The following is a 27,947-nucleotide window of genomic DNA, read 5'->3' as shown; positions in this document are numbered from 1 at the left end:
CATAATTACTGGACTGTCTGTCCGTGTGTTACACACTGTAAACACGATCCAGTTTGTGTTTTTGAAACGATCAAAACCGTACCCGATGAACATATTCAATTTCGTTAGGGGTAAATACATATTATTTCAAAGTTCGAAGGAAAAGATCACATCGCTTCTTTTATCAACGAGGGACTAAGCTGCTTCAAGATATAATGTTAAAGTTGATGTATTCCTTCATGAATAGAGAGGGAATTTAATTGACTTCTAGTTCCAATGTATCATTACTTACGCAATACATACCTGCGTATGAAATTTATAATTCAACACGCTATTTTTTTACCAACGGGTCAGACATTGTTTCTGTTTCATTTTTCCTTGACAAAACTTTGCCGGTTTTTATAATCTTTTGTATTTTTTCGTACTTATGATTCTTTCTAAATTTCGTCTATGACAATACAAAAGGGAGTTTTTTTATCCAATTAGAATAGTAAAACCCCGTCGCAAATTTTGTGCGCGTGAATCAAGACCTGCAAATGTTGGTGATTTTTACGCCTTCACACGTTTGTTATTTTAGTTAATGATGTGACATTTTGACAATATGCTTCGCTCTCATATTTGGTTCCTTTTTAGTCGACCAGAGATAGATCGCTGTTTTTGGTTTTTTCATTTTTTCCCTCTTCCTTATTTTTTACCGTAAAAATAATCCTTTTCTTCATTCTGAATTAGAAAAATTTGGACTCTGCCATCATTGCCAATCAAATAAATTCCAAGCAATAAACCCAATAGTAATCAATAGTATTATTTTCAATTTATATTTTTGAGACGACCCCTCACAAGGTGTAGACAATTATTCAAAAGGTCTAATATTACCAAGTACATGTAGTAATTAAGTTCAGCAGGGCATCAGAAAATTTGTGCAAAAAAATATCAGTTGGACGAAAATACGTCAGGACAAATGGGTTCCAAAATACATCCTACTCCTATACTGAGAGTATAAACTATTTTAAAGTAATTTAAATATCAAAATTCTTTCAAAAGCAAGAAAAATCTACGATTTAAAACTTTAATTATCCTTTGACTTTAATATAGGTAATTGGTTAGGGAGACTACTTTTAAGTCGTTTGAGTGACACACGTGTTTCAAGCATAGTTTTACGTCTCAACTGTTTAAAATACAATGAATATTTTTCCCTTTTACATGTAAGTTAAAAAAAATCTGTTGTTTAAAAGTAAATGTTAAGTGTTTATTTATTAAAATGTGAACTCTAAAATAAGTTTGAGAGAATAATCATAGACACCATCTTATTTTAAGGGGATAGAAAAACAGGTAAACTTTAAACGAAAAATATATTTATGTTACTTGGCGAAAAAAATAATAAAGTGGCGAAAAATATATTGTTTCAGCGAAAGAGGTGGCGAAAAAAATAATTGACCCAGGGGAAACCCTGAATATACCGTTGTTTGTAAGGACACTTATGCATATCACCGTAGATCACTTTGTTATACAGAATGTTGTTTAATTTTTATCAGGATTTACCTATGGAAGTTAAGAATTTTGTAAATTGGATCAAAATACCGTAAGAGAGCTTATTACCTTAAATATGAGATACAAAGTTGAAATAAATTTAGTGACAGGTTAAAAAAAACGAAAAAAAAAATTGGTTCAAGATTTCAATATTGTCTTGTATTTATCAATAAAGTGGTTCCGATTTGAGTCGGATTTGAAACTTATAACCAAGTACATGAGGTGATTCTGTTCAACAGTTCCATGGGTCACTTTTTCATACAGATTGTGGGTAATCTTTTATGAGGTTTTTCGTAGGGAGGTTAATAATTTTCTGAATTGGATCACATATCAGTCGAGTTCAGTTTTTTTTCTCGAATATGAGAAACAGAGCAGAAATAAATCTTAATAAGTTGAGTGGCTTGTTAAAAAAACCGAATAAAAATGGGTAACAGATTTCAAAATTGTCTTGATTTCCTTTGACCAATTATCTAATTTTTCAATTCTCAAGAAAAAAAAATGCATTATGTTAAATACACATTCAAATCTTACCTCTGAAGTTGTAATTTTCTATTGTTATATTTTATAGAATAGTTTCCTACCATTAGTAAAAGTAATTATTATCAAATGATCATTTGAAAGAAAATATGAAACATCTGTTTTCTGATAATCTTGAAATAATTATACAAAGGTACTACTCGTATAATACATTAAAACTTGGTTATATATCTTTCTTTTTTTTCAAGGTAGCACAATACAAAGATTTGGTATATCATATTCCCCAGTTTTAAAATGCTGTAACTTTCTTTGTAATGCTTGAGAATTTATAACAGTGGTATTTATGGATAGCTAACAGATTACTCTTTCAAAATAATGCAATGTTAGTATTATACAACAATTATGTAATCAATTATAATGTTAACTGTGTCTACAACATTTTACAACATATTTCCACTTTCAATTGAAATTAGCGTCTTCATGGATACCCCTAGAGGACTGATTTTATTATATGTTGTTCCTATAGCCATTATCTACAAAGGGTGTCTCAGATTTCGGATAGAGTGTATAGATCAAATTAGCACATACTTACAACTTCTCGTCTAATCAAATTGCTTGAATTTGCCTTCTAATTTTCATAGTACTTACTTTTTCCGTGTACTAAGTAACTACGCATGAATGACCACAAGGGTAAGATTTCATTGTATTGTAATCAAGATATTAGAACAAAAATTGCCACTGGCTATTTTGAAATAAATGATGTGTTCCAAATTTAACTAAATAGTTTGTAATTAGTTTTCAAACAGATTTTTAACATCCTACTAATCAATCTTTTGATCTAAATTTTGTTTTGACAATTAAAAAAGTTTCTTTCATTTAAATAAAGAGTAAAAATAATGGTGCTTTATACCTTGATTAAAGTACAACTCAATCTAAAATTTGTAATCCTTTATCTTCCATGCAATTACTTTGTACACAAAAAGAGTCAACCATGAATCTTTTGAAGGGAAATTATTAATAAAGCAATTCGAGATATTTAGTCATAAATTGGTCGATAATTGGTTGCCTAATGTCCAGTGACAAATATTTCATGCATATAAACTATCTACTAGACTACCTAATTATTATTATGGGTACATACCAGGGGCAGATCCAGCCATTTTTAAAAGGTGTTTCAACCAAAGATGTGGGAGGGGAATCCAACTGTTTGTACTCATTCAAAAGCTAGTTTTAGGTTTTTTGTGAAATTAAATTGTTTTCAAGAATGTAAAGCTTTCACTGCAATTTAAGAATTGTCTGCTCTAATTTTCATAGTATATACCTTTCTATACAATAACCGAGACTTTTACACCTTATCAAACATTATCTACTTTTATGTAGTAAAGATGTTTATACTAATTACAGATTTATGAGAAAATGGAATATGATAGCGATAATTTGAGACACCCTTTTGTAGATCCCGCTGTATTTATTAAGATTTCAATAAAAATATCTGTATAGTTAAAGAGATAATAGAGCTAAATTCATTCAAGTGAACTGAACAAGATTTTGCCATTTATTGCGTAATAATTGATTACATAATGATTGCATAACAAAAATATGAATAAGCTTCTATGTATCTATACATACCTCTTTTATTAATTTATATGCAGTCTTAAGAAAGTAACAGCATTTTAAAGGTTGGAGATTGGAATTAAAAAAATCTTGTATTGTGCTACCTTAATCGCAGTTATGAACGTTTTTTTCTCCAAATTTCATCCAATTGAATACCAAATGTGTAAAAATAAGTCTTAATAACGAATCTGTAATATTGTGTTGATAAATTAAGGGGAAGTTAATTTAGTTCTCATTGGTTTATTTAATTATTTGTAATCATGAAATGTTAACCGCACATCCAGCTTAATTCGTCATGGTTTACACTTGCTATTCAGACAGGAAAATATCGAACTCAGGTTCATCAATTAATCATACAGACTATACCGTTGCAGAAAAGGAAAACGAAAAAAAAAAGACAAACAAGTAAGTTAAACATCACAAAAGCAATGAAAATCCCGCAACACGTACTCAACAATGATCCCAATGTTGTGCTGCGAACTTCAGGCAGTTTCTGATCCTTACGGGATTCCTATTGTGTTGCTCAAGGCTAGAAAACGTTGGATACAAAACATTAAATGATAGTTCAATCGAGATAAAGGAGACGGGATCGTGGCTTTGACAGACAGCACATATATGTGTCTGTGAGACAAATATTCAGGAACGGTCAACCATTTCATTATGTCTTCCATGTTCGATGGGAGGCTTATTTCTTTATAAATTTGAAACAATTGGTTCAATTACTTCCATGTTATTAGCTGCAGCTTATCTATGAATAAAGCATGATATGAAGGGTGCCTGAAACATAGTAACAACTCGGATCTATATACATGCTGCTAGAATTTGATGTTGCTGACAAATAGAAAGTTTATAATTGAAACACTGAAATCATTTCCATTGTCGTAAAGTTTTGTTTTCATCCAACCATATGTGTTGGTTTCAAGATGTAAGATGAATATGAACATACTAAATAAAATTGAGAATGGAAATGGGGAATGTGTCAAAGCGGCAACAACCCGACCATAGAGCAGACAACAGACAAAGGCCACCAAATGGTCTTCAATGTAGCGAGAAACTCCCGCACCCGGAGGCGTCCTATTTTTTACTCCACTTCTATGCAATAAACGAGAAGCTCTCATATGAAACTCACACTATACGATTAAGGGAAAAATTATGTAAAATGAGGAACACAAGTGGTCCCCATAGGAATGGCAGATAGATTGAATAAAACAAGTCCTACAAACTTAACAAATATGTTATCAATAAAAAAGAATAAGCACCTTCAAATGACTTCAGTTTTATCAATCATTTAATCGAGGTAATATTTTTTTCAAAATACGATTGTGGTCAAGGCTGATGACCTTATATGCATTTTGCAATTATGTTTGGTCCCTTTTTAGTCATGTTTCTCCTTACGTTTCTACGTATTTACACATCCTTAGCGACTTTTGTTTAAGTCTGAACGTTATTGATCATGGTCAACTCAGAAAAAACGCTTCGGACGTACGAAACGATACAGTGTTTATTTGATAAACCCTTTTCTAAAACAATATCTGTTAAATGTGTTTGCCTTTTTAATCTGAGACAATGTTGAACATATTTTGTCAATGATGAAGACCAGCGTAGAAGTTCAAGGAGTTCAAATACTTTTTGTATAGTAATATGTAGTTTGCCAGTAACAAGGAATCAATTGCTGACCCAATATGTGTTAATAACTTTGAAAGAGGTTTAAATTCTTTTAACATTAGCAAAACCAATATAGTTTTGTTTGTATAGCCATTTATGTCATTTGGGTATCCAGGAGGATGTTAGAAGATCAAAGTCTAAAGGAACATAACACATACGTATGATTGTTCAGGATTTCCTCTTTAGTATATACGTTGGGAATCAATTGATTTTTTGTAAAACTTAATTCTTTATCACGCAGTATATATAATTTGATTTGGTGGTTAAACTTTGTCTAATGAAAAAACACTTCACATGTAACGGAACTAGGAGCGGAGGTTTTAGAGTCTTTCATGATACTAAGGCTTTTCTACCTCAGAAATAGATTACCTTATCTTTATTTAGAAAAACCTTTTGGAATTTTTGGTCAATATTGCTCTGCAACTTCGTACATTATTTGGCTGTTTAAATATTTGATTCGAGCGTCACTGATGAGTCTTTTGATTAGGGACTTCTCGTTTGGATTTGTCCTCGGAGTTCAGTGTTTTTGTGATTTTAATTTTAACTTTTTTTTAGACGAAATTTGCGTCTGGCGCAAATACAAAATTTCAAAACTGGTATCTATGATGAGTGTCTGCATGGGTGTCCATAGACCTATAACTTTTTTTTCAGTTTTGACTGACCTTTTGCATTTCATGATTCTAGTTTATTGATTATTGATAGGCTCACAATTGTTTGGGTCTTGTTTTATCACAATTTGTAGAGAAGTGGTGTGTACCTTTTTATAAACATTTACATTCATGTTTAAAAGATTGTAATTTTTCTGTTCTTTGTGTTCTCACCTGTCAGAACATTGATTAATCTGACAACACACATACATATATATAAACACACGACGATGTGTAAAGATAATATGAACCTTTATGTTTATTTACAGTTATCATTTTAAAGTTAATTGTCACATGATACCATATTAGTAATATCAATAATATAGTATGGATAATATGTCGTCTTTAATCATATTTACGTTAATAATATGTTGTGTAATTGTGAGAGCACAAATACCTCAACATTGTCATAAGATAACGCCGTGCTCCTGTATAGATGAGTTTAACCGGGTTGTAAATCTGACAGTATTGGCTAATAAGCTTACACCAAGGTAATTTACATTTAGTGGCTGAACGTTTTCACGAATCTGTACAGACTGAAAGTCACTTCTTATTTGAAAAAGAACTAACGCTCTATAGAATCATCATGTCTATGGTTGTCCCCTTGGTATTATATTTCCACGTTTTCTTATGTGAACGTGTTTTGATAAACAGGACCTGCATTGTTTTTTAAATAACATAATGCTATTAAAATGTCATCATTTCTTCCTTCTAAAGTAGTCAAATCTGATTAAATGAATACGAGATCATACTTACATGTATGATAATAACTTTTTATAGATATGAATAAAAACAAACATGTAAAATAATATTAATTACATCCATTTGAGCACACACGAATTATGCAAAACAGTGCAAGTCACTTGTGAAACGGGAATTAGAAAACAAAACTCAGGACAGTATTTTATACATTTAAGACTTATGTTTGCATTGTCAAATAAGAGGCATGCTCAAATAATGTTAGAACGATGAATAAAAGACTACCAGTTATTATTTGTGAAGAGTATTTACCTATATAAAAATAAGGATATGACATGAGGTACATGTATGATATATGTATGCATTTAAAAAAATGATAGCCTTTACAAATGCGGACAGGCAATATCCTTTGCTGTCAAAAAAGATAGAAAAGATATTAAATAACGTGCTCTTTCTTGTAATTACAAGCTTTCAAATTAGTCAAATGTATGATTCTCCTTTTTTTTTTTATAAGTATCACTTTTCTATTTGCTTATTTCTGCTACAGATTTAAGGATTATCCAACAGCAGGAGGGGACAGTAATAAATATTCATGGAATCCTTGTAATAATTTTGAAGAAGGTCCAGAGAATGAAGGATGCATCAACGTCGGGGTATGTAAATCGTGTACTTTATTTGCATTAATTAACTTGTCTTACATAAAAACAAATTGTTTTCATTACAGCGGATACATACCTTTTCAATGAGTAAATCAGAACTAAGTATATATTTTAAGCAAGTGACATGTATTTTCTTCGGTCAATGATTAATATAATAGAAAATTATAGTACATGTATGTACATGTACAGTTTATGGAGTCAATTGAGGGAGACAAGTTTCTAGTAATTTGTAATTTATAAACACAGTTTATTACAAAAGTTCAAGAGAAAACAACACACAATATTAGGAACTATAGTGTCATCAGGTATTGAGTATTTCTAACTGGGCGCTAACTAATCAATTTTTCAAAAACAGACAATCTATCTTTTAAGATGCATACACATCTATAAAGCCTGATCTTTATAACAATAATATTGAAAACATGACCGTTATTTTCATTAAATGAGACAGTTATTAGATTGAAATATATACGAAAGACAAAAAGCCAGTGTATCTTTGCCGAAATATTCTATAGACAAATGAACTATCAACATCCAAACCGATTTGATTGGTATCAATTATGGTAAATAAGAGAAACACTACTCCTTTTAATTTTCAATTCATGTGTTATAACTTAGGCAGTATATACTGTTATATAATTTCAATATAGAAGGTCAAAAGTCAAACAATAAGAGATTCAGACGAAGTTATTGTCTATATTCTTTGGTAAACTACAGTGTTTCTATAAGACACAAGACAGGTAAATAATTAGAGAGAAAAATGGAATATTTATAATATGTATACTGTTATAGTATCATTGAAAAATCACATAAATTTTGTCTATAAGTCTGTTGTGCCTCTTGAACATTTTATTTTCTCATATTGCAGGCATGTAAAATTTCCCCCGATGGTAGTTACACAGGAATTGGACAGTCTGACACAGTAGAATTTTCTCATGATGATAATGGTAACTTGTCTCTGGTAATGACTCAACAAGACGGTGACAACAAGATGTAAATGATTTTACAAAATAAGTTTTATCTTAATAGAAAGGCTATACACATTTGTGTTAATTTCCATTGGAATTCGTTTTTGTTTGGTATTTTATTTTTTATGGAATTTTACAAAGAGAATAACAAATAGTGTTACATTCAGATGACTTTGAATTTGTTCAATCAACATGCAACACATTTTCTTCCAAAGTTTTTGCATTATCCAGTTGGTTGTCTGTCACCGACAGTTTTTCATCATATTAACTTTGATTGAGAGTTCCTCACAAAATGAAAACCCGGAAAGGCGCATCGCAAGCACCATCTTCATCAAGTGTTCTTTTCATATCATATATTATGATTCATATTCCCAATTTCTTGTCTTTGTTTTGCAGAGAAACACATGTTATTTTATACTGTGACCAGGAAAGGGATGCTTTTTTTCGTGTCATAGGACTAATAACTGATCGAGTTTATGTAAGTTTTCTACAATTTATAGATCAATGTACATGCAAATACTTTTACATTAAGTGACTTTGGGACAGTCTGTATCTTGTTACTTAAAAACAAATATAACAAAAAATCTGAACTCCGAGGAAAACAATCAAAACGGAAAGTCCCTTATCAAAATCAAGAACTCAAACACATCAAATAAATGGATAAACTGTCATGTTCCTGAATTTAAACAGACATTTTCTGCAGTAGAAAATGATGAATTAAACCTGATTTTATAGGCAGCTAAAAATCTCAAAACAAACAGACATAATAGGTAAAAATGTCAACAATACCTTACAGCAGTCAATATTGTATTATAATCCTAATCACAATATGAAAACAAACAAATGTGTCAACAAAGAAGACAAAACGGCACCCAAACAGAAACGAAGGACAAGAGTGTAAAAATTCACCATAGCACAATAACACAAAGACTGGGTGTAGAAGTACGAAGCCACGTCAAATGGAAATTACAAAAATTAATTAACAGTAAATTAAAGTAACAATTCACAATGACAAATAAAAGAACTCTTTAACACGTAATATAGAGGACACACAACGTCAGTATCTATAAAAAAATTAGTTAATTCACAAAAATACTTAATTCCGAGGAAATTTCAATCGGTAAGTCCCTAATCACATGGCAAAATCAAATGACAACACACATCAAACAAAACGGACAACAACTGTCATATTCTTGTAATCTATACTTCAATACATCGTTAATTATCTGTGAAGTTGTTAGGAATAATCATCAACAAGGTCTTGGTATCTTCCGAACTTATTTGGAAAAAGGCAAGTCATTCTTTGACATAACCCTAGTTCATCAACTTTTTTCTCAGACACTGGTGACGTTTCATAAAGTCTGAGTAGCAGAGCTGCAAGCTCTCGAATACCGAATGAGTAGAGAAATGTATATTCTATATGCAGGTGAAGTTGGTATATCGCTACTTAACCATATCTAATTTACATTTCTAAAAACAATATACTTACATGATATTTCTTCTGTACATTATTTTTTTAATATTTTATAATTTTTCATTATTATCGGAATTGTTTGTTTATTGAGGCTTGTAATTAAAACATTGCGTTGTTTCTTTGTAAAATTTTACCCTAATATATGTATGTATGCATAATGTTGTAGTGGTTGCAACTTTGGTCGAAGTACAATTGTCCGAGTCATATGAAGTCATATGATGATATTGTCACCATGCCAGCACCAGAACCTAAGTCCGAACGCATGCCTACCATGCCAACGCCGGGCGTTGTAACAATGACATCCTCTCCTTCTCGAGATAAAAGGACTCTTAAAGATATTGAAATCATTCTGTTTTGCATATTGTAAGTTAATGACTAAGTAGTATATTATATTTGTATGTTTTTAAAAAAAATTATTTATTACCATTTAGTTGAATGTTATTATTTGTGTTTAATGGCAGATAAAGTCTTATTTCATTATCTTTACAATTAAATCATGTAGTATGAAACAATGCAACACTTTGTTAAAAGAAAAATAATGATACTAATTACTTGATGACTTGACAATGAAACATTGCTAAATAACGGGGGTTGCTTAATTATTTTGATTTGGTTGGCTGCAATTTATATTTTGATTTAATGGGGCCAAACTTACAAATTTGGAGCAAACGGCTAAGCACACGCACGTGTGTGGAGTATTTGTTTCTTAAATACGTTGAACACACATAAAACGATTGCATAAACTTTGACAAACTATTAACTCGCTAAACTGTTAAATATAAAACGTGCTATGGAAATAGATGTGTTTTTGTTGCTCTTAATCAAATATAACTTTGGCGGAATCGGGAGGCAATTATATGCCCCCCCCCCCCCCCAAATGTACGTAATATGGTAGAGGACCCGGGCTTGTGTTTAAATATATATAAATATATTAAAAAAAAGATTCATGTTTATTACCTCCTAAAGATTCGAATGACAAAAATACATGTCCACTGAAGAGTATGCCGATATCGTCTTTGTCGCTCTATATGTTCTTCTTTTGCAGAATTAAACACATGATAACAAAGGAAACACATTAACTTAAATTTTGCAAGAAAGAATTATTGTGTGTAAGAAATAAAGTACACGTTTCAATGAGCCAACAACTTACAACACAATAACATATTTAAACTATACATTTGTACATTGCATGTCAAAACGTTTTTTTTTTTATGAAAGTAGATACTTTTATAGGTCTATTTACTTTTTTTTATTGTCATGCGACATGTATTTTTGTCTGATAAGTAAACGTGTCTAATGATTTTACTAGAACAAAGTTATCTTATTTCTTTTATGTTGGTTTTATTTATTTTCAGGGTGATGGTCACACTCATACTAGTGATCTTATTAACACGATATACACTCAAACTCCGAACAAGTAGAGATGAAACCTATGGATACAGTCGACTACCACAATATGAAGCTCAATATATTAAGGAGTCAAAATGATGTATTCTATACAGTGGATTATTGTTGATTGGTGATCATCAAACAGATATGGGATATTTTGTATAAAAAATGACTTATTCAAATTATTTATATTAACCAATAACTTTATATGCGATATGAAGTTCAAAGTTAATTATACTTCTCCGTATAAAAACCATACTTGGGGAGAACATTGTTGAGTAACTGTACAACCTTGTTTTAATGATAATGATACAAAATCTTTAGTTGAGCACCAATTCAAATTCAATATTGCCAATGTACACTTTTATTTTTCAATTCGTCAGTTATGCAAAATCAAATAAATGACAGATAATGAATACGAGTAAAAATTGAATTGTTATTTAAGAATGATAAAAAGATAAATCACAAAAATACTGAACTCCGAGGAAAATTCAAAACGGAAAGTCCCTTTTCAAATTGCAAAATCAAATGATAAAACACATCAAACGAATGGACAACAACTATCATATTCCTGACTTGGTACAGCCGATATCAAATGTAATAAATGGTGAATTGAATCTGGTTTTATAGTGCTTAACCTTTCACTTGTATGGCAGTTGCATCAAATTCCATTCTATTTACAACGATGCGTGTACAAAACAGACGTAATAAAAAAAATATGAGTATGACAGTCATCACCGTTTCACAATATCAATCAGAACAAAAACAAACAAATATTTGACAAAGAAGCACAAAAAGCATATAACAAATTTAACAACAACGTTTATTGTTTACTTATTTTTGTATGTCAAATCAAATCGGAGAATAACTAGGTGTCCAAACAGTAGTTTCACCAACTTCCTGCGGTCTTTTTAATGTGATTATTTGATTCAGAAGACATAGTTGTTGTTTCGATTTTTAGTGTGAAGCTATTAGATTTAAACTTTATTCAAGAGAATTGGTTGCCGATTAATACTTCCGAGTGTATAAGGGTTTGAACGAATTATAGAATTAGGAACATGTCACAGAAAGGAGAAAAACTTATTTACGGAGGATCAGAATCCGATAAAATCAAGATACTATTATTTACTTATGTTATGCATACCATGCATTTCTAAATGTTGATGACGTCTTATTACTTTAAATCAATTGGATATTTATCGAATGATACTTTTGTGTGGAAAAACATTATTTTTCATTAGTTGTAGTTGGCTTTAAACTAACTTTCAGTAGCTACAAGTACTCTCGGTGCTCGCTGTCTATTGTGTTTTGTTCGTCATTGTTGTGCCTTGTACCGATCTTTTGAGTCAATAGTATATTTGCCAATTACCGATAGGATTCTGTCATTACACACTTTTTATCCAAATTACTTCCTTTTGTCAACCTAAAATGGGTTCTATATATACCGGACACAATTAGCTTTTCACTACGCAAAAGCAAGATAAGTGGAAGGTGATATATCGGCGTTTTAACAAATATTTAGTTAAAAACAACTTCTGGTATCAAAAGTATTTAGCTTAACAACAAATTCGTTTTGTTAAACACATTAAGCACATATACGTTTGCTTTTTTTTTGCTAGCTCTTCATTGTCCATAACAATTTATTTCCCTCCTAAGGGAGACAACTAAAAAATGGATCTTTAAATACAGATTCAATTACTGGAAATGACAAACAGCCTATTGCAACTGATTTTTACAGTTTGTTCATATAATGTGCTGTTAAATCAACGTCTCAGGCAAGGGAAGGGTTAAGCACTCACTAATATGTTTAACCCTGCAATATTCATTGTGTTCCGGTCACAAGTTAATATTGTTGTGTTCAGTGGTTGCTGCTTGTTCAGTTTTGTCATATTTGTTTTCCATTAATTGTTATCTTAACGATATGACGGTAGTTGTCTCTTTTTAATGATGTCATTATTTTCATGTCGGGGTCTTTAACAGACGACTTATACACGGTATTGGTTTTTCCTATTGTTGAACGACGTACAATGGACTATAATTGATTACAATCACTTAACTTGTATACTGGTCGATAGTTGGCTATCATACCACATCTTCTTTTTTATAACGACTTCTTTGCTGAGTTTTTTTATTAGTTTGTGTTTGTGTATTCAATAAAACTAATATAGATACCTTAAAAATAATTTAATTCATTTTTTAACAAATGTTAATATCATGAAAATAGTATTATTGATCAATAAAATAACAAAAACATGTTCAATACATTCTATTAATATACATGAATATAATCGAATTACTCTTAGGACAGCACCCTAAAATTTTTAAATGCTTGTTTTTTAGTTAATCATGTACAAGTAAAAAAAGAAACAAAGTTACAACCTGATAAATGTATATGCATGAAGAAATGTGTTTAATCTTATTTGAGTTCTGTTTGCCAAAATATGATGGTTTAGACAGTTGAAAAAAATCTACATCAAAGTATTGCGATTATCATACGTATTGGAATACAAATTTATTGCAATCTAATTTTTGGCATATAATTTTGTACTGCAAAATTATTTTCCATACACAATTTAGATTATCGTCAAGAGATTTGTATTGCAAAAAGTATGGAGAAAAATAAAATGTATCCAATATGATAAACAGTATTTCAGACTAGACAATGAGATTAGATCCTTAATAAAATGTCATCAAAATTGTTTGCAAACGAAAACATTTATGAATTAATTTAAAAGTCTTTTTTTTTTCCAATTCTTCAATATGAATCGTCATTAAAATGAAATTGAAAAGTATATTGTACACATTTCAGGGAGAATAAGTTTAAAAACCGGTAATATATGATATCGTTGACCGATGTTTCCATATATCTTATACTATTTTGATGATGAGTATTTTATACCTTTTCCGACCAGCAAAACTGTATGGATTTTTATATTTTGGTATTAATACAAAAGGAATAACCCAGTATTTCATTAAAGTAATTTCTTAGAGTAAGTTATGTAAACATTTCATTTCGTGGAGCAACATCTTCAGCTAAAATAGATAAAACTTGCTGAGTTCGTTTTACATGGTCAAATTCTGGAATTTCATGAACTACATGGTGCCTGATGTGTGCATGGTCTTTTACTCGGACCTTGTTCGTTGAAAACTGACACGATCTCTTTTTCACCCATACTTTTGCACCAGGTAATGGCATAACTGGTTCTTCTCTCTGAAAATTAAGAATATCATTTTGTATATAAATCACATGATAGAATGAGTTATAGTTTTGATAATAAATGTGTAACAATAATCGGCAATTTTGCTGAAATTCGGGTTCAAAAACTGAATAAATGTACGACACACAATAGGGTACACACAATCCAAAATGCTGTTTCATATAAACATTTGAAATGATCCTTCATTGTGTACAAAAGGTAAAATAGAATGTAGATTTGAAACGGGAACGTGTCAAAAAGACAATAACCCAAACAAAGAGCAGAAAACTGCCCGAGGTCACCGATGGTCTCCATCACAGCGAGAAAATCTCGCAACCGGATGCCGGTTTCAGCTAGTCACTAGACAATTGCACATTTCAACCCTTATCTCAGCATTAAAAAAATGCTCTAGAAGGAAAAATGAACAAGATTTTAGTATTCATATTTGGTTTCCTCAATTGCAAATGATGCGGCAATACCACAAATTATCCAAATGTATTTATATAAACTAAGGGCATATATTACTATCATAGAAAGTTTAAATGCACTATGTCGAAAATTGCAGAAAGAGATGATTTAATACCGTCCACTCGTTTTGTATAATGAGGATTTTCCTTATTCTGTGAATTTCGGAACAGTGCTTGAGTTGTCTATCTTTTTACAGATTTCGAAAACCATACCATTATCAAGACACAAATCACTATTTCAAGAGACACAAGAAACTTCTGTTGTTGATTCGAATTCTGTAAGAACATTATTGGTTGAAATCACAGCAATAAGGCTCAGCGTCGCAAAAGATTTATAATTCTGTAAGATTTTCATTAATTGTTATTTAACAATTTTTACGTTTGGTCATTTGGTTTAGCCATTTGTCCGTTGAATTATTACTAGGTTGCCCTAAACATGATGTGGAAATCGGATTATTTGTCCACAAAGCCCTTAAATAATTTTTTCTGCAAATGTAGATACAAGCCACAGATTTCTGTCAAAATATATTATATCGACATTTATGAGTTTGTAAAGACATGAAATAAAAATTATTCAGATTACAGAAAAAAAGATGTAGCAAAAAACATTATAACGAGTTGGTTGGTTTTAATCCTTTCGCGATGATTAAAAGAAAGACATTTCTACTCTGTATTTGGTGGTTTTTTTTATGGTTGTCCTCAGCACAGAACGGAATTTAAAATAAATTTGTACTTTAAATATTTTATGCTTAAATGGAAGGGTTTTTAGTCCAATGAAATGTTAACCTAATTTATGCATTATTTTGTCCAGGAAAAACCAAATATTAACAGTATCGGTGAGCTCACAATTATAAAAGATTTCACAAATACGTTTGAGTAGGACAACTCCCAACATTTTACAATGATTTTATACAATTTTTGTATCTGTACCAGTATAGGATAAATTCATATACTTACTGGAGCATCAAATCTTGCTAATTTAGGTAACTTCATTGTCTTCAGACTCTTTGCTTTCCCTCCATACTTAATATGAAATGCTTGTATTCTACTTTCTAAAAGTCTAAGTGTTGGTTCACTAGATTCGAAATCAAACGTATCTGATACGTTATCTAATGAAGTTGCCGTTAATCTTGACTGAATACGTTTATTTACGAATTTCATTGCGTTACCCCAATTCTCGCTTTCCTCTTCTTCCCTTCTTGGAGTGGTTTCTTTTGAAGTTAACTTCTTCTTGTCTTTTACGGGTCGTAACTGAGGAAGAATTAAACGTTGTTCGCCATCTGATTCCTGTTCTAAACTCATCACAGTCTCTACATTTTCTAACCTATTTGAATTAATTTCAAATTCATCTTTATTTTCAGAAGTCTGAGTATTTTCTATGTTTACAGGCGTTTTAATCATTGGTTTTGAATTTACTTCTGGTTTAGGTATAGGACTATACAATAGAATTTCTTCTTCCGTTCTCTCTTCGTGAATAGCTGGTAAATCTAAATCACTACGTTTTAATTCCGTTATAAGCACTGGTTTTCCCAACTTCTTTTTATTTTCAACAGAAGAAGTGGTTTCATGGGATTTGTGTAGGCCTGAATCAGCACTTGCAACTGTATCAACTGTAATTTTTATAGGTGTTGTTGGTTTTTGTGTTGACGACTGCTCCGCAATGTTGTTGTTATTACTATCTGCTTGACTTGCAGCTTCTGACTTGCTATTTGCTATGATACCATTCTTTTTCTTAAGCTTAGTTTTCTTTCCTTTGACGCTATCAGCAATGCTTGATGCAGATTCAGTAGTTGAATCAATTGGATGCTGTTCATTGTCGACTGAATGTTTCGATCCTGTTTTCTTTTTCATGCGTTTGAATTTCTGTTTAGATTTCTTATTTTCCATTGTAATTACTTCCGCCTCCATCATTTGTTGAAGGGATTCTCGAATGGCCATTAAACTCCTCGGTTGTTTTCGAGGATTTCTCTTCATAGCTCTCAGACTAGCCGTAGTGCTATCGTCAGTTCGCCTTATTAATTCACGTGCTTTCGCTTTTTCCAACATAAGTTCCTTGTAATAATGGACCCCAGGAACAATTGGGTCAACTAAATTCGCCTTGCCTTCTTTAAAAAGATTCAATAAATGTTTTGTTTGATATTCTTTGTTTGGGAGATGTTTTGAATTCTTAAGAGGCGGAAGTGGTTTTTCTACTGGAAGTGTCAACGCTGTTAATTTGAAATGCAAGTACGGAAGCAATGGCACTAAAGGTCCATTTTTCATTTCCATCCTTGTTTTAAGCTTCGATTTTACATATTCCCTCATTATATCTGTAGTATTTGTATTTTTCTTTCCTACCAATCTTTCAAAGTTTTTCGTATCTAAGATAAACACTTCCGTATTTGCTGTACATTTAACTGTATAAAGGTATGTACTGAGATTCATTAAAATCTCAGTGTCACCAATAACTTCTCCAGAAGTAACGCTACAAAGATCAATATGACGTTCCTTCATTCTGCGTTCTATTGCAGCATATCCCTCGGTTCTTCGTATAACAACATCTTCAGACTTTGTTTCCCACACTGATGGATCTTCGTATTTTCTCAGTATCGCTTGTCGCCTAGGTTCCCTACATAATAAAAACACTTGTATTACATATAAATCGAAATCTGACTTTAGTAGGCTGTTTTGATTTGTATAAATTATAAACACAGAATAGTTACAATAGTGTGTATACTAATTATAAAACTATTAATCATATTATTGGTTATAATTATTACAATTTGTTTTAAACATGTATGGAGATTTTCTCAAAAGGTGAGAAAACATTTTAGAATGCATTTCTCGATTTTTGTTGGTCAGTTTCCAAAGGTTTTTCTCTAAACCATCAGCGAAAATCTGAGTACAAGTGATGACTGATCTGCACAAACTTTAATAATATATTATAATTGTGTCCTGCAAGGTTGCTGTCATGCTACATGTGTCCCCGTATTATCCTGGGGAGAATATATTTTTTTTATCTTATAAGAGTATCAAACACGAACTTTATGTATATAATGAAAGTCGTTTATAAAAATCTCTCAATTCTGTCATTTGAAGAAAACCATTAGAAGCAATCAATAATTGATTCGTGAATAAACTAATAGATATTAGGATTTAATTTTGTTTTTACGCCAGACGCACGTTTCGTCTTAAACTCATGAGTGACGCTTGGATCCAAAAAAGGTTAAAAAGACCAAAAAAGTACGAATTATCTTTAAAAATATCATATTAAAATTATTAAGACTCTTAAAAGATTCATAAATTTGTTTTGATTGGATATACAAAGCAACTGTGCTCCAGTTTGACGTTTATATTATCATAGTTATGACTATCCTTTCGTTCAAAACTAATAAGATGTTAATTAAAATCACCAAATTGAGCAATTTATGCTCTTTGACGGATATCAATTTTGTTATGCATACTTAATAATTTAATTCATTTTCTTGTGTTGTGAACAATATATCATCTAAACTACTAGTAACCATTAAACATACAATGAAATAGAAACAAATATATAGCCTGCATCTACCTAATATAAACAAATAAGGAAAATGGGTCTAACTATAGTATTGATAAAATAAAACAATAGAAACCAAAAACAAAAACCATTAACTATAATAACATAAAAACTGCCACTACGGTGTCCCTTTTTTACTTACTTTTGCAGATTCCTTTGTTTCCTTTGTGAAAGGCAATTTATGTATAAAACAAAGTTTATTATGGCACTATTAATGCTAGAAAAATACATGGCATGAAATCCTAAGTCAGGACTCTGATGTTCAGTAGATGCCTTTTGTTTATGTGGTTCATACGTGTTTGTTACTCGTTTTTTATTTAAATTAGATCGTTGGTTTACCCGTTTGAAAGGTTTTACACATGCTATGTTTGAAGCCCTTTAAGCCTGAAGACCGTACGTTGACATATAATGGTTTACCTTTACAAATTGTGACTTGGATGAGAGTTGTCTCATTTGCATTCATACCACATCTTCTTATACCTATGATTCTATTACTTTATTTCGTTTTTCAAACGATTACTGAATGCTACCGAACTTCATTTCGGGGAGCATAAAATGTATCAGAAAATCAAAACAAAAGTACGAAAAACAGATTATCGTGTTTTCTGCGTATAGATGACTTATATATCAGTCGCTCAGTGCAATGTGAAGCTTTTTAGTTCGTACGTCAAGTCATACCTTATATTCCTTGATATTATATTACTGGTTAACTGATGCTATTGACAGCAAACGATTTTGAATTGTATATTCGCCGGTTTTAGAGAAGCTTTTGTATAAAGCCTTTACACCGGTTATCACTTTTGACGTACGTATTTAAGCTATTGAATATAATAAAATAACAATACATTACCTTAAAAACTCAAATTCAATTGAATATATATCTACTCCTGCTTCAAATGGCCACAGCTGTGGGTATTGTTTTGGATGTTTGTGTGGTTCTACGGTTATATTTGCCTGTCCACTGAAATAAACATGTGTTTACTGTTCAAGGTCTTCAAACTAAACTCACTAATAACTTAAATAAGTTCAATAGTTAGTAAATTTAATCTGTTTGCCTCATCAGATTAACTAAATTTCATCTTCGACAAAATGAGAAACTTTACTATAACTCCTATAAATATTGAATATGTTATATCAAAATAAAAAAGTTTTCTAAAATAAGGACACGTGGTAAAGTTGCTAAATATCATTTAAACATCGACCATAGAAAGAGGAACAAAACGTCTACGTACAACTTTCACCAATGAACAAATGTAAATAAAGGCAACAGTAGTATACCGTTTTGAAATAGTCATAAAGCGATTAAGCGAAAATATATCCAGGTCACATTGAAAACTGAGGAAAACACAACAACCATAAGAGGAAATTAACCGTACAACGGAAACATTAAACTGTTACAAACCAAACGTCAACAGACATAGAAACGGACTATTTGATAACAACTGTCATATTTCTGACTAGTACGTAAAATATTCAAAACGAAAACAAACGACAACTAATTGGCTATAGGCTCCTGGCTTGAATCAGGCATATGTACAATGTGGTGGCGTTTAACATTTTTTTTAAACGTAATGTAATACTATTGTTATAACATATATTCTACATTCAACTTACCTATTAAGGAACATCATACCAAATACGGGATCACCTTGTCTGATTAAAATGGAATCAAAAATAAAGCTCTCTTTCCTGAGACTCATCTCCAACAGTTTCTTAAGTTTTACTGGCATGTCGCAGAAGAATGGATGAGTATCTATAAATCGAGAAATAGATGCAAACTCCTCTTCTTTTGATGCCTACAATAAATGATATATATATTGTAATTTAGTTCCATAAGTTTTTCATATTTCATTGTATGTGATACCTCCAGCCCAGTAGCGAAAATAAGTATCTTTTATTTCAGTTTGCTGTTTTAAAAATTTGGACGTGTGCATGGATGGCGAATCAAATACATATTTAAGACAAGAACATGTAAATGCAATAGGAAAATGAAACCTGATTTGTACTAAACTATCAATGGGCCTGAATTTACGGGTGCCAGTCCACAAAACATGTGTCCTTACCCGGATACATTATTCTAACTTCTAAATGTCGCTAGCTTAGAGGGGATCAGCAGGTACCAATTTCAGCAAACATAGAAAATGATTTGACATTTAACAATGTGTTTCACTCGTGCATTGCTGAGGTAACTTGTTCGAGTGTCAACTTTGTCTGTACTCTTGTTATTTATTTATATTCATCTCGTCTACGTTTCCATAAGGTTTTGAATTCAAATCAAATACCTAACCCCCTCCCCCATCCCCTAAGCAACACTAAACAAAATTAATTTTTGAAATATGCATCAGGTGCAGTACAAATCGTATTACTGGATGATTTTGCTAACTCCCTTTTTGAGATAAGTTGTAAATAAATTTACCCGAAACTACCAAATATTGAAACAAGTGTTTTGGTTCTTCTAGCTACTCAAACTCAGTCTTTCAAAACTGTGAAATGGCAATAAATATCTTACTTTGTATAATTATTCTTATATGTCAGCAAGAAGCCATACCTTTAACGATCGTTCATACAAATCTTCTCCAATTAACATAAGGTCACAACCTTCGTCAGCAATGATAGTAGCATTTCTATAGGCATCACGCTTTATCAATGCAACTTCCCCAAATGACTCTCCCTGTCCTATTAAAAAAGATCATACAAAGAAATAATCAATACAAGTATACATTGTTGAGGTTGTTTCAAGTCAGGAAAATGGCCATTGTTATATTATAGTTCGTTTCTGTGTGTTTTACATTTTAATGTCGTGTTTCTGTTGTGTCGTAGTTCTCTTATATTTGATGCGTTTCCCTCGGTTTTAGTTTGTAACCCGGATTTGTTTTTTTCTCTATCGATTTATGAATTTCGAACAGCGGTATACTACTGTTGCCTTTATTTTGCAATCACAAAGAAAATCCACGAACACGAAAAAAAGACATAAAATAGTTCTCTCAATCCTCGTCACGTAATATTGAAAAAGTATGTATATATAAGCTTCATTCTTAAGATGGAATGCATGCGATAATAAAGCAATTAATAGATATCAAACATGTTATGCTTTAAGGAAATTTACCTTCAGCTTTTATATGATTTGATATTTATGATGGAGACTATCTATCTATCTTAGAAATGATGGAGACTATCTATCTATCTTAGAAATGATGGAGACTATCTATCTATCTTAGAAATGTTGTAGTTTATCAATGAGTTTTAAATCAGTTCGAATACTCGTCAGTTGCGCCTTGGAGTTTACTTGTGAGAAAATTTAATTGCTACTCCTTAACCTATATAGCAGTATATTGATGAATAAACAGCATTTTGAAAAGCATTACTTATATCGGATTTTGACTTGAAACAGCTATTTAATTTCTTTACCGATTGTTACCGTTCTGCAACCCCTACAGTAATATGTTTATTTTAAATAACGATTTATTCCCTCAATACATAAATGTATACAGGTACATATTTATATAAGTCATAATACTCTTTATGGTTATTCAATATCTACCAAGAGAGGTTCAGTATTTGAATCGAAATAAAGAAAACAAAATATTTTATAAATATCCGTACCATATTGAACAATCATTTTGCCAAACTTTGACCTGTCAAGTTCCTTGATTCTCTTCGGCTGTTTTTGCTGTTCTGTAGTCCTCTGTTCTTCTTCTTCTGTTGTGCTTTCTTTATCATCGCCTTCTGTTGTAACTTCTTTCTTCTCTCCTCCTCCTTCTCCTTCCTGTTTTTTCTTCTTGTCTTCTTTGTTTTCAGATTTTGCTGAAACTTTCCTAGCCGAGGAAGGTTTAAGAGCCGCTCCATAATCTTCCTCTCCAGTCATCCTTGGGTCTATATACACGGAAACCGTTCCACTCAGTATGATATAAAAACTGTAACACATGGAAACTTGAATTAGTACGTCTTGGACTCGTGCATTAGATTAAACCTTTACAATATTATCTATATCTCAACACAGAAGATAATTTATTCGCTACGACGTAAAAACTTTCTGCTTCAAAAATTCAGTAGCATTTACCACGAAAGTACATCCGTAAAAGTATTTAAATACATTGTAACTTTAGATATATATGTCACATGTAAATTGTAAAATCACAAGTTATATCAAACCGATATAAAAGTCGATACTTTAGATGAATATTATGCTTCAGTGAAAATATATTGACTTTGAATTTTGAATTCTTATTTTTTTTTCTGAAACGTTCATTTATTGAATAAAGTATGGAAACCTTTTTATTTAGTTTAATGTAACTTTGTTTTCCTCGTCACATCAAATTGAAAAAAGTATGTATATATAGCTTCATTCTTAAGATGGAATGCATGCGAATAATAAAGCAATTAATAGATATTAAACATGTTATGCTCTAAGGAAATTCTATATTTGGTATCAAAATGAAATGTTGCGTGTAAATCCGTATGAAATTTATATTTCTTTTTTAAAGCCCATCAATCAAATTGTGACATATTGATAAAAGATGTTGTTTTTCAGATTTTTTACAGTTTAAAGAATCAAAACATAATGAATATTAAAACATATGGAAGCTGTACGAAAACGTCTAAGAACATAAACTGAAAAGTAATGTTAGATAAAAGCACAAAGAAATAAATGCATCGTGACGTAGACTTTAGATTGTTGCATATATATTTTTGCATTGATTTTTTCTTTTGATTTTAAGAAACCTCGATTTATTCTTGACAAAATCAAAATATATTAAGTAGAAGAATAAACAAGAATAAACTGCATTTCGTGACATTTCAACAAATATGCAAGATATCGGTATACTAAAATACTTAAAGAGCTTAAAATAAAATTTATTGTTGCAAACGGTATTTAACTATATTGAGAGAGGCTTGGTTTGAAGTATTAAAATACTATACAAAAATCGTAACTAAAAACCGATGTTCTTTACATATATTTACACACAAAAAAAACCACAAAAGTTAGAGAATCACATAATTGTATGTTAAGGTAAAATTTTAGGTCACAAAATTTGCCACAGGAAATTTAGCAAACACCAATCAATCGTTAGATGCACAAGAGTTTATATAACGTCCATACATTTCAGTAAGAACTTAGAAACATGCACCCCTTTTACAGTAACAACAATAAAGTTGCATGCTCAACCGTCATTTTGCCCTAATCAGCAATCTGGACGTAACTATATTCTTTGCTTTATCACTGTTTATAGCTGTTCCAAATATAATACATTTATTTTGTTAAACTTGATACCAAAAATAAACGCTGCAGATTGATTTTTTAATAATTATTTCGTTTACTGAATTCAATAAAATAAATAACAGTTAAATAGCAAATCGGCATCTGGATAAAATAGTTACACTTACAGCAAATTACAAAATCAATCTTCGTTAACAAATACCAATACAAACAGCAATAAAAACAACACATGCAAAAACATATCGGTTAATCTGATCCCTAAATACACTACTGATTTCACAAACTATTCATAACATTTACTCTTATAGAGGTGATTTTTTTTCAAGAAAGATGAAAATAAAATGATGATATAATCACTAATTATGCGAGATGTGTAAATTTTTAAGCAATGTTTAAAACAATCTTGTATGTTACATATGAAACATTTCACTGTCTCACATTTACATAAGACTTATTAATATTTCATGCATTTACAATCCACTCATCAAAACCTATATATCTGTAAGGTTTAGCAACGTATCGTCTACCAACTGTATACCTACCGTGGCTCTATATCAGGATCCCTATAACAAATAGTCAATTCTTCAGTAATTGCTTAATTGTGTAACATATAAGAATTAAATAGTCCCTTCAAGATCTATTCGAACATTTCCTTCTCTCCATGAATTCCATATATTAATGCTTAGAAATATACGTGAACATGTGGAAAGCTCAAATGCAACTGTCTAATGAAGCACCGGCAAATAGAGTAAAACTAAATCAAACTTTAATGATAACCGGAAGTTTTGCGTTTGGAGTTTCATTACAAGATACAAGCGAGTTCTCACATTAAACGTCTAAAATTTCTAATTAAAATGTTAAATGTCTTAATTGAGTAGCAATGCTTTTTAAAATGCAAATTTGTTATGAACTATAATTGTAGAATGTTGTTTTTTTAACAAATGTTATATTTATATTCTAGCTCTTACAATTTAAGTGCAGGTTTAACAACCCTTTGATTTGATATCGAAATGGATCCAATAGAAAATCATACAACCCTTTGATTTGATATCGAAATGGATCCAATATAAAATCATGAGTTTTGATAACACAGTATAAGAGTCATAAGTATTATGTTGACTTAAAATCCTTTAAAATTGACAGCTTAATTGGTCTCCTTAAAATGTGTTTATTTGAATTATTCAATACTTCTATTTAAACCAAATACTTGTTATATGGGTCCCATTAACTTATCAATCTGATGAATTTGAGTTTATTTATTTAGATTTAAAATACCTATGACTGGTTACGTATGTTATTGTTGTTACTAATTGTACTCTATAGAAAACTTCTAACTTATACTTCAATATCGTAGAGTTTTGAGATCTTGTGACCTTGCTTTTGAAAGGTCGAGTGCTTATATCGACGTCTTTAGTTCTACAACTTTAATAAAGGGTTTTATGTTTAAACTAGTTTGTAATTTAATTCAAATTAGCTTTTGTAAATTACAGACAAAACTATTTATTTTGACATGCATATTTTTAAAATTTGGTATATTGAGTAACTCCAGCATAATATCAAATTGTATATGAATTGTCAATATTAAAGGGTTCAATACCGTTATTCGTGCTTAGTATTTGATTTTCCACCCATGTGTTTGTCAAAGCTGTCGTCTGATAATTGTACTAGAAAATTATATAAGAATTCAGCACAGTAATGTCTGATCAAACAATATAAGTAAATACAACATACTGTAATTGAGTGGATCTCTTCTTAAATTTAAACAACGTTCATGTACATGTTCCAGTAATATACTGTTTGGTGGTTTTTATTACTTTCATTACTTTTTTTTTAAGATTTCAGATTCAAAATATGTTGGTTAATTTATTACATGGAAATCATTCCTTTACCAAAACAACATTCCATCACCAATCGTGTGTTTGTTGGGTTTTTTTCAGAAAAGAAATTTTAAATGCAAAAGTCATCATTAATTTACATGGTACAAGCTATCGTAGTCATGAATGTCGACGTGAATAGCTAGCTTGTTTCTTTTCTACTTATAACATTATTTTTAATATACTTAAATTGATTTAATTCCCATCTCCTTATCCATAAAGATCACTCACATTTAATCAGAACTATATTGAAAATGGTGTCAAGCAAGTCTAACACTACTGGAACTGCTTTCTACGGGGAAAGGGGAAAAGCACATAGTAACTTGTAAATAAAAGCAAGTTCTAATTTTACTTTTAACATCTCTGATCAAAAGCAGATCAAAGCAGTAAATTAAAGTCACCTGATTTTATCTGTATTAACAAACAAAATGAAGCAACTTCTAAGTTTGGAGGAAAGGTATTTTGCAACAGTGCTAACCGTTCTTCGCTCAACTTGAATAAAAGCATTATGGGTAATGGGAAGGTTCTCAGATCTGTGTTCCGTCACCAAACATTATACCCACTCTTATATACTTACAAGCTTGATAGGTCACTGTCTCCCCATGATAACAATGGCAACCTAATATTTGCAAATTTAATGGCACAAGTAATTTTTTCTAATTACATATTACTATAAAAAGCTTATTACAATTAAAATGTGTAATTGTTCAAGATGAAACCGGAATTATATTACAAAAGAAATTAAATTAAATTTCTAATATAAAAAATTGCTCATGCATTTGCATATGAATCATATGTGTAAAGTTGCAAACAAAACAGACATAAACACACACACGGGGAAAATGTTCAAATGTATATGAACATCGTAACGTTTCATTCAAAAAGCAAGTATATTCTTCAATTGTGATTGTTAAAACAAAACCTTTATTGCATCAAATAGGATACCAAACTTAATATTGTTAAAACAAGTGATCGTGCAATTGCACAATCGATGTGAAGTCATCGTGAAATTCATAACTCAATTAGAAAACATTGCTTTTGATATGTAAATAAAATAATACTTTACAGCATAAATACACTGAAAAAAAGACAAATTACATGACTAAAGCGTTTATAGCAACATCAAATCATCCCACATCCGGAATATACGTACCAGTCTTCGTCGGAAGAATATCTGTCGGACAAAGAATACGAGTTTAAATAAGAGGATCTATACAGTTGGGAATGGAATATCACAAGGGTTAAACATGTCTATTAGAACACACAGAGAAATAGAACAAAAACACAGGTACATCCACTAACTCAAGGTAATCTTGATGGTCAGACATATTAACATAGTTACACACACTTAAATTACACATTTTATTTTCTAACATGAACATTTTTGCGCACTGAAAAAAATTAAGTTGGTGACTTAATGATTGGAAATGAATATATCAAACCGTATGACAAAACACCCTTCTATTATATATGACAAAAACAAGTTCAATTTAGACAAAATGATATCATAATTTGTCCTACAAACAAGTACAAATCTCAATGATTTAAAATTTATTTTCTAGTTTATGGTCAAATGCACTCGCTTGTACAGTATTTAAAAAAAGAGGGACGAAAGATACCAAAGGGACAGTCAAACTCATAAATCTAAAACAAACTGACAACGCCATGGCTAAAAATGAAAAAGACAAACAGAAAAACAATAGTACACATGACACAACATAGAAAACTAAAGAATAAACAACACGAACCCCACCAAAAACTAGGGGTGATCTCAGGTGCTCCGGAAGGGTAAGCAGATCCTGCTCCACATGTGGCACCCGTCGTGTTGCTTATGTGATTACAAATCCGGTAAATAGTCTAAATCGGTAGGTCACATTCATGAAAGGGAAGGGGATTGTAGTTACGACGTAAGGAACATATCCGATATCATTTGTGAAACGGTTATTCCATAACGGTCAACCAACTCGTGATGGCGTCCGTAAAATTTACGAAGGGATGATTTCAACTTCACCATTTGGAACTCTTGGTTTAATAGCTTCCTTGTGAGCAGTAACCCTCTATCAAGAAAATCATGATAGGAAATGCAAGCACGGGAATATCGTATCAATTGGGAGATATATATTTAAGTGAGGATATGGTAATGTATTCGTAGTCAGGCTAATGTTTGTTAGATATATTTTCTCCCATACAGAAAGGCCATGAAAACAAATACCGGCATGAATAGATTTTGGATCAAGAACTTGATGAAATACTTATCGCATACTGAATTCCCATGGCTAGTGGCATCTCAGTACTGGTTGTGGTTACTTATTTTCAAAGAATTTCTTGTTTGAGAGTTAATTCCGCCCCCCCCCCCCCCCCTCGAAAGGTATAAAAAAAAATACTTTATGCTCTCGTCACCTAAGGATTGCGTTTTTTCAGACGTTTCTTATCAAAAGAGTATCAACTGAATAAAATTTTTATCATAAAAACATTATGTTGGCTGTAGTATTGGATTCGCATAACTTCACAAACAAACTTTAATTAACTCTATACAGATTTATCATCCACTTAAA

General features: G+C 31.1%; 2 protein-coding genes across 6 annotated transcripts in view; one reads left to right on the top strand and one right to left on the bottom strand.

Annotated features, from left to right (window-relative positions):
- The first annotated feature begins 6,216 nt into the window (after nucleotides 1-6,216).
- On the top strand, nucleotides 6,217-11,526 carry LOC139512789 (uncharacterized). Its single transcript, XM_071300705.1, has 6 exons — nucleotides 6,217-6,400; nucleotides 7,156-7,261; nucleotides 8,136-8,260; nucleotides 8,632-8,713; nucleotides 9,876-10,072; nucleotides 11,065-11,526. The coding sequence occupies exons 1-6, from the start codon at nucleotides 6,237-6,239 to the stop codon at nucleotides 11,195-11,197; spliced, it is 807 nt and encodes a 268-aa protein (XP_071156806.1). The 5' UTR covers nucleotides 6,217-6,236; the 3' UTR covers nucleotides 11,198-11,526.
- Nucleotides 11,527-13,267: 1,741 nt separating this feature from the next.
- LOC139512787 (uncharacterized) overlaps nucleotides 13,268-27,947 on the bottom strand; it is a 36,339-nt gene continuing 21,659 nt past the window's right edge. For 2 of the 5 annotated variants that reach the window (XM_071300703.1, XM_071300704.1), the window contains 6 exons: nucleotides 21,904-22,214; nucleotides 20,849-20,976; nucleotides 19,915-20,096; nucleotides 19,151-19,261; nucleotides 15,720-17,370; nucleotides 13,268-14,309 (listed from right to left, as the gene is read on the bottom strand). In XM_071300703.1, coding sequence (XP_071156804.1) covers nucleotides 14,094-14,309; nucleotides 15,720-17,370; nucleotides 19,151-19,261; nucleotides 19,915-20,096; nucleotides 20,849-20,976; nucleotides 21,904-22,214 — 2,599 coding nt within the window. In that variant the 3' untranslated portion in view covers nucleotides 13,268-14,093. Of the gene's footprint in view, nucleotides 14,310-15,719; nucleotides 17,371-19,150; nucleotides 19,262-19,914; nucleotides 20,097-20,848; nucleotides 20,977-21,903; nucleotides 22,215-24,060; nucleotides 24,082-26,545; nucleotides 26,567-27,947 lie in introns of all 5 variants that reach the window. The other 3 variants (XM_071300700.1, XM_071300702.1, XM_071300701.1) reach the window with 3 other exon arrangements.

Source organism: Mytilus edulis, chromosome 2, assembly GCF_963676685.1.
Source record: "Mytilus edulis chromosome 2, xbMytEdul2.2, whole genome shotgun sequence".
Lineage (NCBI taxonomy): Eukaryota > Metazoa > Mollusca > Bivalvia > Mytilida > Mytilidae > Mytilus > Mytilus edulis.
This window is presented reverse-complemented; position numbering and strand designations above follow the sequence as displayed.

What these genes read in the sequence shown, in the direction of transcription:
- LOC139512789 (XM_071300705.1), top strand. Translation starts at nt 6,237, where the DNA reads ATGGATAATATGTCGTCTTTAATCATATTTACGTTAATAATATGTTGT. An exon ending in AAGGATGCATCAACGTCGGG is followed by an intron (nt 7,262 to 8,135) that starts GTATGTAAATCG and finishes CTCATATTGCAG; the next exon opens with GCATGTAAAATTTCCCCCGA. An exon ending in TAATAACTGATCGAGTTTAT is followed by an intron (nt 8,714 to 9,875) that starts GTAAGTTTTCTA and finishes ATAATGTTGTAG; the next exon opens with TGGTTGCAACTTTGGTCGAA.